At 53.3% G+C, this 12684-nt stretch overlaps 1 protein-coding gene across 2 annotated transcripts; it reads right to left on the reverse strand.

Moving 5' to 3' along the window:
* Positions 1 to 552: 552 nt before the first annotated feature.
* On the reverse strand, positions 553 to 8158 carry ARID3C (AT-rich interaction domain 3C). 2 transcript variants are annotated; one of them, XM_043453915.1, is made up of 8 exons: positions 8012 to 8158; positions 6839 to 7231; positions 4958 to 5030; positions 3044 to 3227; positions 2616 to 2899; positions 1856 to 2038; positions 1537 to 1626; positions 553 to 1079 (listed from the first exon to the last, which is right to left on the reverse strand). In XM_043453915.1, exons 2-8 carry the CDS (start codon positions 7157 to 7159, stop codon positions 979 to 981), a joined length of 1236 nt encoding a protein of 411 aa, XP_043309850.1. In that variant the 5' UTR covers positions 7160 to 7231; positions 8012 to 8158; the 3' UTR covers positions 553 to 978. The 2 variants fall into 2 exon arrangements, with proteins under 2 accessions (XP_043309850.1, XP_043309852.1); XM_043453917.1 differs by lacking the exon at positions 1537 to 1626.
* Positions 8159 to 12684: the final 4526 nt, after the last annotated feature.

Consider the following 12684-nt stretch of genomic DNA (forward strand, 5'->3'; position numbering starts at 1 on the left):
CAATCCGAGTGGACGGGAGCCCTTGCATACAGGAAATGACGCCATGATTGAGCCCTTCGATGCGGAAGTGGCAGGCAGGGCCAACGAAAAGCTGCCTGGTAACCTAGGCAACGGCTACCTGTCAGGCGCTAATTTCCAGCCCCTGCTTGTCAAGACGAACTTTGCCTCTCTTCTTCCAATTCCAGGTTACCAAAGAGATTTCCCCTGCCCTTTCCCCGAGGTGGCACATATAAATATACCCATTATTGTAAGATTGGTTCATTCCCATAGAATAGTAGGTAGTCCAGTGAGATACTTTTGGAATCTTCTAAGGTTTAAGCGATTAAGCGTCTTGCCTAAGAACACTCAACACTGTACAGATGTGGCAGGATCGGGATTTGAACTCAGGCAGTCTGATTCATGAGACTGAGTTCTCCTATTCATGGCCTTTGCTATTCTTTCTTCCTCTCTGAAAACCCCTGGCCCAACACAGCCTGTGTATACCACATAATTCCTCTTCCTCCCCAACCCACAGACCCAAACAAGAAGGAGAGGAGGCACTGGAGAGGGAGGGATCGCAGCTTTATTATCCAAATATGAACTGAGAGACATCTCCTTCACAACAACCCAACCCATCCTTTCACCTGGCTCCTGAAGAGAAGCAGGTCTGACTCAAAGAGGTGGAGTTCTAGAGATGACATTGGCACAGGGGAGCACATGAGGAGATGATGGAAAGAACTCTTATTATTATTGGGGGAAGAACTCTTTGGTAGATGCTGCTGCAGTTGGCCAGGGAGGAAGGGCCCTCCTTTTACAATGAGGTAGATGTAACATCAAAAGAAATCTCTTTGGCTTCAAGTCCATATGGCAGTGGGGGGGGGGGGGCGGGTGGGTAGTGGTCACCTCCCAGGGCTGGGTCCTAGAATGGGCACCCTGGAAGAATGGGTCTCCTTCCCCCTCAGCAATGGGGCTGGGACTCTCAGTTTCAAGTAAGAGTTCTCAGGGTGAGGTGCTGGAAGGGGGCCCTGTCGGGAGTGGGGGTGCAGGGTTGGTTGGGCCCTGGGAAGCTGGTACAGGCTGGCGACGGGCAAAGAGGACACCTAGCAAAGAGATGAGGAATTGGTAGAGGGCAAAGACAAACAGGAAAAGGTAAGGCAAAGAAATAGAAGAGGGAAACAAAAGTCAGTGTCCTGATTGCTAGAACATCACACACAGAGCCCTGTCACAACCAACGAGGACAAGTCCCTTGAGTCAGTTAGAGACTCTTGTGCCAATATAGATACCCTCTAACATGGAAACAAGAAACATTTACACTGATACACAAGCCCATGATGAGACATCCCATGGTATTCATGCCAGAGAGGTCATGCCTTGGACCACATGCCATATAGACACCCCCTTTAATCCAGGCCAGTGTAGCGATCCCCTGAACCCCATGTTACCCATGCAGGTTTGGGTATCCCTGAACCTCATGCTAGTAGAGAAAGTCTAAAACCTCCATGCCGGCATAAATACCCCTGACCTCATGCGAACAGAAACAGCCTGCAGGACCCATACCAGTGTAGACCACCCCGTTGATCTCTAGGGCCATGTTGATACTGCTGATACCAGTGCCTGCCAGACTGAGAGGCCCATCCAGCCGCTCTTCTGTCCCGGAGGGAGCAGGGAGTCACATTTTGGGGAATTAGATTTCAGCTACAAGCTCCCCCCTCCATCCCTGTAGACAGCCCCCATCCCACTTCAGCCCCACACCTGTAATCACAGAAGTATCTACTGAGGGATCTATCTGCCCCACCTCCAATGCCTACTGGGTGATGAGTCTGTCCTCCCTCATTGCACCGGCCCTAAGCCCTCTCAGCAACAAGTCCCTCCTCACCCCTAAGTGGAACCTTGCCGCGGGGCAGGAAACTGGGGGGTGCGCCGTGTCGAGGTAGGTCCATGGGCCCCATCAGCACAGCCCTCTTCTCTGGGGGTTCCTCTGGTGCCACCTTCTCACGTGCTGGTCCAAAGGCCAGGCCCACAGGCAGTGCCAGCCGAGGGGTGGGAATTCTGCTCTCCTCTGAAAAAAAAAAAAAATCAGATCATTTAGCTCCCCTGGCCCAAACAACGCTGTCCCTGCGTCTAGTTCTCCCCACAGGCCTGGGACCAAGGGAGGTTACCCAAGTTCAAGCACAAAATTCAATCTCCCCTCCCATCTAGTCTCAGCGTAGAGGCTCTGAAAGCTGAAGAGCTCAAAAAGGCCAATATATCTGACTAGGTTGGTCCAATCTGGGGGATTCCCTTCCTTTTGGTTGTTAAATAATCCAGGAAAAATAGCAGGCATAAACCACATGCAGATAGAAGTCATCAGTGAACAGGTGTGGAATGAAGCTGCTCTAGGTAAAGGACCTTTTCCTGAGCTTCAGCCCCACACCGCGCGGTAACCCATATCCCAGAGCTCCCAACGTTTCACTGATCCCAAATATCACGACACCTAAACCTTAGCATGCACCAAACCTCAGTGCCCATCAGTCCTTACTGTCCCTATTCTTCGATGCCTCCCAGACCTCAGGGTTCCCATATTTTAATGTTCCCTTTATCTCAGCAGCCTTCTAGGTCTCAGAGACCCTCAAAATTCAGCCGCTCTACCCTCACACCTTTCTTAATGGGGCTTGGGCTTAGCTGCGCGCAGGCGTGGGCCGGCATGCCGGAGGCGGGGCCATGAGCAGAGCGTGGGCCGGGCGTGGGCGGGGCGGGCCCGGGCTCAGGGGCGGGGCCAGAAGTGCCCCGAGGTGGCTGCCCAGCCAGGCCGAAGAGCGGGGCTGCGGTGTAAGGCTGACGACGGCCCTCGCGTCGGTTGCTGTCGATGGCAGCCTGGAGCTCCCCAGGGGAGCTGAGCGCCCGCGTCTCGCATTCGTACGGGTACAGATACTTCATGTACCTAGGAGCGGACGGGGTGGGGTGGGAGGCTGGGCCCAGCTGATCAAGCCTCACACCCGGACAAGAACCCTCGGGGGGGGCCCCCAAGCCCCCAGCCCCCAGCTCCCGCGCCTCGCTCCCACCGCTCGCCCGCGCCCGGCCTCACTGGGTGCGTAGAGTGAAGGCGGCCGACGTGATGGTGGTGGGCAGGCTGAGGCCGCGCGTGACCTCCCGCCACACCTTGCGATTGATGACTTCCACCAGACCGCCCTTGGCCGTCACCAGGCGGAACAGCGCGTACAGGTCCAGCACCTGCTTCGCCATGATGGGCACACGGTTCACGGGTGTCCCTGAGGAGGGATGAGCAGAGAGTCAGGACACTAAGACCCTGTCTGCCGGCATCCACAGAGAGTGGAGGAATCGGCTTCCTGGACCTGTTTTGGCGAGGCCCTGGAGATGGGGAGGTGGGATTGCAGCCGGGGCCCACAGCCCCCAGAACCTCCACTGTAGCAGGAAGGACGGGAGGCTAGACTAGGGGGTGGCAAACTTCTTCTGTAAAGGGCCAAACAAATGGTAAATGTTTTAGGCTTTCCGGGCCAGTCTCTTAGAGCTACTCCACTCTGCCATTGCAGGCTGAAAGGATATTTAAAGGAATGAACGCGGCTCTAGTCCAATAAAACTTTATTTACACACTCTTAAATTCAAATTTCATACGTCCAGAAAGGTTATTCGTCTTTCAAATTTTCCCCTTATTTAAAAATGTTAACCCCCCTTCTTTTCTCGTGGGCGACTAGATTTGGCCTCCTGGCTTTAGTTTGCCGCCCCCTGGGGTAGACCATAGGAAGGACTTCCTGACAGTACTGAAGAGCCAGACTCGTCTAAGCAGCTGCCCCCGGGTGGCTGCAAGAGGCAGGGGCATGGTGAATGGAAGAAGCAGCCCCCGCCGCGGCTCGCCGACTCCGCAGTCCCCGCCGCCCCCGCCGGCCGGTCCTGACAAAGGGGCCTGTCTGCGCTGAGCGATGGGCCCCAGTTAATTCCTTACCGATCTCGGCCCCTTCCGCTGCCGCCTTTGGACCCGAACAATTAGCTGCGGTCTGATTAATGGGGGGAAATTATCGGCCCCGCGGGACACCCTCCCCCGCACAGGGAGCAGAGTAAGGCAGGGACCTGAGGGAGGCAGAGCTGGGGGAAGAGGGGGCTGGGATCTGCTTAGACCACACTACCCCACCCAGTGGAGGGGGTACCGGGAGGAAGGGGCAGGGAGGCGCCATTGGGATCGGAATGACCCAGCCCTCCTGGGGAGCAAAAGGCCCTGGAGCCCCACTGAGGGTCCCTGGTTGGGAAGGGACCTGCGCGGGTGCTGACCTGCCCTGGGGTGGGGGCCTGAGGGACTTTGGCCGCCAGCTGCACTAAGGGGGGGGGGGCAGTGCAGCCAGTTAATTAGCGGCTTATCAGGCCGCTCTAGGAGTGAGTTAATTAGCTTTGTAGAGAGAGATAATGAGTCAGTCTTCTGGACCCATGAATCTGGGGAGAAACTGAAGTGATGGACTGCCGCCCACCCTGATCCCTTCATGGACCCTTGTTGCATTCACTTCTGGCTCTGAGATTTCTGGAAAGGAATTCCTTCTCCTCCACAGCACCCCCTACCCCTGGAGAAGTCCTTCCTTGGGTCTAATTCCAGTCCTTCCTGCTGCAGAACACATTGGATGTTTCCTGCCTGAAGCAAGGGGAAACTGAGGCAAGACAAGGCTGGAGGAAGGGCCAGGGAAGAGAACCAAGGCACTCCCAGTCCCCCAATTCTGGAAACCCCCACACCCCAGGCCAGCCCCCTACCACTCACCCTCCCACCCTCCCAATTGATCCCACACTCATTAACCTGCCAGCGGGCTGCCCACTAATTAATCCCTGGGTGGAGAAGGGGGGCAGGGTCAGAGGTTAAAGACGCTATTGAGGACCCAAAGGATAGGTGCTGCCAAGCCCAGATCTCTGCAAAGAGGACCCAAACTGAGAACTAAACCCTGGGGTTTCCCTTCCTTGAACCTGGTACATGAGGATCCCTCTCTTACATCAACCCACTCACCCCTCTTCTGCATGAAGCTAAACAGGTCGTCCAGAAACTCTTTCCTCTTGGGGTCTGCATCGAGCTCGTACAGCTGGGGAAAAACTGAGGTCATTTCCCGGCTCTGTGTATCCCCCCACACTGGGACCCCCTTCAACGCCAACCCCTGGATAAAGGACCCCAGTTGAAGGGGCAAGGAGGTTCTGAAACATAGACTTCCTGAGAGAGCATTGAGCTCTTTGCCCTGGGGGCAGGTAGGGGCACTTTTTTCCCCCCTGATACATACAGACACCCTCTACTGGCTAGTAGTGCCCTGTCCTGGGCAGTTAACACCATCCACCTGGGGAGTAAGGGAAGAGAAAGCTGCAGAGGTTCTGCCTGCCTTCCAGAGCCCCAGGGAGGAAGTCAGGCTGGTGCTGTGTTCTACATTGAGGAAATTGACAGATATGGCTGAGTCACTCATTCACTCATTCATTCCTGCAAGGGCTTCTTGCTGCTCACATGTCATCTGTGTGCCAGGACTGGGGATGAGGGGCAGAGATGCCTCTAACCCATCCCTCTGGCAGGGTGGATGCTCAGGAAAGCTGGGTTGAAACCTAGGGCCTCTCAGCCCACATTCTGGTCTGATCTCCTTCCAGGAACAGTTTCCTCCACTTCAGAAGCTGCCGCAGAGCCAATGGCTCTGGACCACCCAAGACCTGTAGGGTGAGGACTTGAAAGGCCAGGGATCATCCCACCCCTTCTCAGTCACCCACTTCCAGTATCAGCTCTCAAATGCCCCAAGGAGGGACAATCCCCAAGGCAATAGTGTCTTTTACTCAAGTAACAATCCCTGAGAAACACCGACAGGTAAAATCCATCCCCCAATAGGAACTCTCAGAGTAAAAAAATACCCATGAGTAACAAACCTCAGAGATGTACCTTTAGATCTACACTCCCACAAGAACTGAGCCCTAAGCCTGAGATGGATACCTGCAGATAACACATGTGCTTTCCAAGTAATAAGCCTCTGAATTACACCCAGGAGAAATAGTCACTAGAGCCACACCTCCAGAGTAACAGAGTCCTGAGAAACAGTCCAAGTTTTACACAAAAGCCGCAGAGTCTAACCACAGATTAACACTTCGGGAAAATACCCCAAACCAACACCCTATGAGTAACACCACCAGAATAGCACACCTAGAATCAGTGCCCTGCATAACACTTTCTAATGACAGCCTAGAGTAGTGCCTTAGAATAACATCCAGACGGGTTCTGCGGGGATGAAGAGCCTCAAATTAAGGCCCTGTGAGTAAGGTCTTGTCATTCCCAGCTGCCCAGGGGCCCTTCAGTCCCACTGACTGTAGTGATCATCATGGGCTGGCAACTGTCACCCCATAGGACTTGGGCCAGGAAGAGGATTTGGATGGGGAGAAGGGGACAAGAAAGAGACTAAGTGGATATCAGCTTGCCAAAGGAGTGGCAACCTCCATTCCACTTTTAAAGACAGAGGTGGGCATCCCAGGACAACCTGACTGGTCCCCGGACTCTGACCTTGTGACTCGATGTGGAGAAGGTGGCATAGTGCTGGCACTGGAATCCGCAGCTCCCAGATCACCCTCCCTCCGAATTCTTGAAGACTCCTACACCCCTCCCATTTGCCCTTCCAGCCTCAACAACAAGTGCCTTCAGTCTGTCAGCCTCCATTTTCCTGGGTGTCTCCTGCACTTCGCGATGTGCGCCTTCTTTCCGTCTCTCTCTCCCTGTCACGGTCTCTCCCTGTCTTCCCACTGTCTCTCCAGGTCTCTATCTCTGTCCTTCCATCCTGCTGAGCGCAGTGGGGGTGGGGGTGCTATTAATCCCTTGGCTCTGTTTTGCCCAAAGAGTAGGAAGGGGGAGGGCCTGACATTGAGAGGGTCCTACCTGCTTGAATTGCTCCTCGTAGGTCCACTCGTGGGGATGAGGTCCAGGGGGCTGGCTGGAAGGTGAGCTGCTGCCCCGGGTCCCTGGCCGGCTGTCCTCGGCTGCCTCATCTTCTGCCCCAGCTTCTTCTTCCTCCTCATCTTGGCCATCCTCTTCTTCCTCAGCTCCAACCTCCCCCAACCCCCTCTCAGGGGCCTCCAGGGTCCGGGATCCAGGAAAGGAAGGCCCTGGGGGTGCTGCTGGTGGTGGTGGGTGTGGAGGGGCCAGTGGCCCCACCCCCTGGGCCAGCCTGGCTGCCTGCTGTCTCTGCAGGGCTTCCATGACAGCTTCCAGGCGCAGTCCCCCCACGGGTGGAGGGGCTGGCACCAGGCGGGGCCCTGGGGAAAGGGCTGCCTGTGGGGGAGGGAATGATGGGCGTTGGATCCAACCCAGGGGAGGTGGTCATGGACTCAGGGAAGCACCAGGTGGGGGGGAGGTGGGGCATGAGGAAAAGTCAGAAAGATCGCTTTCTCAGAAATCCACCGAGAGGTAAAAGGAGCAGGAGAGACAGGGACCGGGCCCAGAGAGACAGAAACGGACATTGACAGCACAGGTAGAGACGGAGCAGATCAAAGAGGGTGACAAGGACCAAGGGACAGAGAGAGATGGAGGGGAGAGAGAAGGACAGGGAGACGTGAGGACAGAAATGGAGATGGGACCGAGAGATGGGGAGAGGCAAGAGACCGGCAGGGACCAAGGTGGAGAGAGGCCGAGACAGCAGGCAGAGACAGAGATGGGGAGAGGTGAGATTAATAGAGACATCGGATAGGGAGACTAGGAAGGTAGGCAATAGAGGAGCAAGAGATAAATATCCAAGACCTGAGTGACAGGCTGTCCAGGGAGAGTCACAGAGAGACAGAGGCAGACAAATAGTAAGACCAGGGTAGAGAGGGACCAGAGAAGACCGACGCAGCAGGAGACAGAGACAGGAGAAAGAGATTCGACAGAGACAGGGCAAAACAGTAAACAGACAGGGGGGCAGAGACAGGGGAGAAGACGGACACGGGGCAGAGAGGCTGAGGACTAGAACCGAGGAGGAGCGGGAACAGAGGATCCCCGGGACAGACCCCGGGACGGGGCCGGGGACGCCGGGGTCTCCTCGCCCGCTCCCCGGCTCCCGGCTGCCACACTCACCAGCCTGGCGCGGCCCGCTGCCCCCGGAGTCTCCACGGCGCTCCCTCCGTTCAACCCGCCTCTCGGGCGGCCCCTGTCGCGGCTCGGTTCCCTGCGCAGGGTCCCCTGCCGTGCGCTCCTGCCGCCGCGCGCCCCTCCGGCCTCCGTGCGCTCACTCGCTGCTCTGCTGGCGGCGGCCGCGAGGGCGGGACCCGAGCGGGGCAGGGCGGGCGGGGAGGCAGGGGGAGGCCCCGGGAGGGGAGGGGGGGCTCTGCGGCTTCCAGCCCCCCAACAGGTGTCTCCCACCCTCCATACTGCCAGATTCGGAGAGGAGAGGGCGCTGGAGAGCTGCTGGGGATCGTGCAAAGGAGAGTGAGGCGTCCCCCATCTCTGAACTCCGGTCCAGGGTCCTTCCCCGGCCGCACATGTCCGGGGTAGGGGCCCCACACCAGTACTCCGTGCCCGGCATCCAAACACCAACATTCGTGTTCACACACCAACACACCCTGTCCCGAGTTCACACACAGCCGCCGTGTCTCACACACTTGGCTACAGGGATGCTGTGGCGCCAATGCCTAGACTGGCTGTGATCAGGAGGGGAATCACTGCAGGGTTCTGGGGTGACAGTGCAGGGCCTGGACAGAGCAGAAACTTCCCCCTGCCCTGCCTGCGTGCTGGTCCCAGCTGCAGGCGCGCTGCAGCTTGCACCATACTCTCACATGGTGAACTCACTTCTGCACTCACACACTCAGAGGTCTCTGAGCTGATTGCACACCAACATCAGGGCACACATATCACCTGCAGATACAAAGCTACACCGTGTTTAGCTCTTTTGACGTTCTATTATGGAAAATGTCAACATATTCCCAAGAAGAGTGACTAGTATAACGAGCCTCCCGCACTCCTCACGAATTTCAACGGTGATCACATTTCGCCCATTTTTCCAGCCACCCTCCACCCATGTTTGCATAACTATCTCCAACTGCTCCAGGCTCACCCCACCCCCAGTTATCCTCCAGGTGAGGAGATGTCATTCCTTAGCAGCCTGGACCCCACTCTTAAGCACCCTCATACATTCCACAGTTTCTTCCTATGTCCAAGGAAATCGACCTACAAAAAGCACCGAAGGTCACCCAGAGGTGATGCCAAGTGTGTGAGGCATCACGCCTCTGTAGGAGTGATAGCTGGCATGGTTGTGAAACTCTGCTGTGTCATTCATACTCACTGAGGTACACTAGTGCCAGGGCCAAGATTCCTCTAGGAGGCAGAAGTTCAGGGGTGAGTTTTACCTTCTTCTTCCTCCTCCACCCTCTCCCAGTCAGTCTGTTCCTCTCAGACCCAGGTTGCTCTGGCCTGGACCACCAACTCTTCTTACCAAGCTCTTTTGATGGGTAACACCCCTGTGCTCCCCCTGGCTCCAGCCTGCACCCTGCCCCCAGCTCATTTCCTGCTAGGGCACAGTGAGACTCAGTCCTGCTCATACCCTTGGATCACTCCAGTGCCCACCTGCTCAGATTTCAGATTGGACAGCCCGGACACCACCTCCACCAAGAAGCCTTGGTGATCCCACCACTTTCAAATCCGATGCCCCCTGCTCCCACGGCTTGTGTGGTGTAAGTTCTCCCAGGACAGAGTCAAGCCCCTCTGCTGCTCCACCTCCAAGGTAACTCCTGTGTTCAGCTTGCCTGCCTCCCTCCCCACCCTCCAACTTCCCAGGCTGCTCAGAGAGGAAGTGCCCAGAGAGGGACAGAGGTTAGGTTCCTATTGGAAAGGTGGGAACTGGCTTGGGGGGAATTCCAGCTCTGAGGGTCTGGAGATTGCTTTGGAGGGGATGGAGAGGGATAAGGGACTGGATGCTACTCCCCAAGGAAAAGAATCAAGTGGGGCTTCACGAATAGGGGGGCTTCCCTTGTGGCTCAGTCGTAAAGAAGCTGTCCGCTATTGCAGGAGACATGGTTCGATCACTGATCCGGGAAGATCCCACATGCCGCACCACAACTATTGAGCCTGCGCTCTAGAGCCTGGGAGCCACAATTCATGAGCCCATGTGCCACAAGTACTGAAGCCTGAGTGCCAAAGTTTGTGCTACGCACCAAGAGAATCCACTGCAATGAGGAGCCCTCGCACCGCAACTATAGAGTACTGTCAGCCGGCCACTAGAGAAAAGCCTGAGCAGCAATAAAGGCTACGCACAGCCAAAAATAAATGAAATTCTGTTTTTAAAAAAGAAGCATAGTAAATTCACCTTTGGGTCTAGGCTAGGAAGGCACAACGGGGAAGGGTAGAGGAGAAGGAATAAGGTGACTGGAACTTGGTTTCTCTTTCTCTCTCTCTCTCTCCATCTGTGAAGAAGAAAGGCATCTTATACCCATATATAGCCCCCTCTTAGCCTGTACCTCACACAGACAGATAGATCTAGACCTCCATTCATCCAACACATACTTATGGAGCACCTACCTTATGCGAGGCAATGTTGGACACAGGAGTAAATATAGCAAAGTCCCTATTATAATGGCATAATTCCAGTGGGAGAAATATATAGTGTGTATAATAAGCAAAATGGAGAAAAATAAATCTGGGTTGGGGGAATAGAAAGGGAATCATGTATTAGTTACCTATTACTGTGCAACAAATTACATTCAAACTTAGCAGCTTGAAACCGCATTTATTTTTTCACAATTTTGTGGATCAGGAATTCGAGAGTGCCTTAGCTGAGGGGTGCTAACTGTCTTTTCATGAGGTTGTAGTCAAGATGTTGGCTGCAGTGATTTGAAGGTTTGGCTGGGACTGGAGGATCCTCTTTGCTTGCATGGCTATTGGCAAGAGGCTGTTCTCCCCAGCTGGGCCTCTCCATAGGAGAGGACCTCATGTCTGAGTGTCCTCCAACCTGGCAGCTGGTTTCCCCCAGAGAGAGTGACTAAAGAGGGAAGAGAGCTTTTTATAGACTAGTTTTAGAAGTCACACACTGTCACTTCTGCCATATATTATTTGTTAAAAGTACATAACTAAGTCCAGCCTACACTTAAGGGGAAGGGAATTAGGCTTCACTTCTTAAAGGGAAGAGTATCAAAAATGTGCTATTTGAAAACCAACACAGAAGGGCTGATACTACCCAATGTTAAGGGGAGGACTCAATGAGCAGGAATTTGAGGGAGGAAAGGCCATCCAGATACCTGGGGAAGAGACTTGCAGTCAGAACAGCAGGTGTAAATACCCTGAAGTGGAAGTTCGATGCGTTGGAAGAAAAGCAAGGCCACTGGTCTAGAACACAGTGGCCAAGGTGACCAGCTGGATGTTTGGTCAGAGGTAACATGGACCTTGGAGCAGGTTCTTGGAGGCAGTGAAAGGACTGGATGAGATGGGAAGCCATTGGAAATGGCTGAGCAGAGTGAAAGTCTGAGCAAACAGTGAAAGTCTGACTCTGGTTGTTGAGTCTGGCTCTGACCTTCCACAACGGATGCAAGCATTAGGCTCAGTTAGGAGGCCATTGCAATAATCCAGGCAAGAGATGATGATGGCTTGTACCAGGGTGGTAACAGTGGAGATGGCAAGGAGTGGTAAGATGCTGAATATGTTTTGAAGATAAATCTGACAGGATCTGTTGATGTCTTGAATGTAGAATGTGAGAGAATGAAAGGGATCCAAGATGACTCCAAGGTGTTTGGCCAAAGCACCTGGATAAATGGAGGTGCCCTTAACTGAGGCCATAAAGACTGCAGGAGGTGCAGGATTGGGAAATAAATCGGTTTGTGTTGAACATTTTGAGATGCCAATTAGATGACCAAGTGAAGAGGTCAAGTGGAGATGAAAGTAATCAGCTATCTGAATCTGGAACTCAGAGGACGTTTAGACTGAGACCAAAAATGACACATCAAGACACATAGATGGTCCTCAAGTTCCAACCATTGTTGCAAATGGCAGGGCTTCCTTCTTTTTCATGGCTGAATAACATTCCTTGTAGATATATACCACAATTTCTTTATCCATTCATTTTTGAGAGTATTATGTGAAATGAAATAATCAGATAAAGACAAATGTTATTAAATGTGGACTCTAAAAAAAAACAAAAAACTGAACTCATAGAAACAGAGAACAGTTTGGTGGTTGCCAGAGGTCAGGGGAGAAATGAGAGTGGTCAAAAGGTAAACTTCCGGTTATAAGATAAATAAGTCCAGGGGATGTAATATACAGCATTCTGACTATAGTCAACAATATTATATGGCATATTTGCAAGTTGCTAACAGAGTAGATCTTGAAACCTCTAATCAAAAGAAAAAAATTATGACTGTGTGGTGATGAATGTTAACTTGTGGTAATCATTTCATAATATAGACATATATCAAATTATTATGTTGTATACCTTAAAATTAATAAAACCTTGCATATCAATTGTATCTCAGTATAACTGGTATATAGACATATAGGTGGTACTTATTTATTTATGGTTGTCCCATGTGGCTTATGGGATCTTAGTTTCCTGACCTGGGATTGAACCAGGACCCCAGCAGTGGAAGCCTCAAATCTTAACCACTGGATTGCTAGGGAATTTCCTAGATGGTATTTAAAGTCATGAAATGGTTGCTATCACCTCAGAGCAGTATAGACCTGGGAAGTCAGAGGTTGAAGAAATAAGCAAGATCCAGCAAAGGAGGCAAAGAAGGAAGAGTAGTGTCCTCTAAGTGACATGAGTGTTT

Source organism: Cervus canadensis, chromosome 30 (assembly GCF_019320065.1).
Source record: "Cervus canadensis isolate Bull #8, Minnesota chromosome 30, ASM1932006v1, whole genome shotgun sequence".
In the NCBI taxonomy this organism is placed as follows: domain Eukaryota; kingdom Metazoa; phylum Chordata; class Mammalia; order Artiodactyla; family Cervidae; genus Cervus; species Cervus canadensis.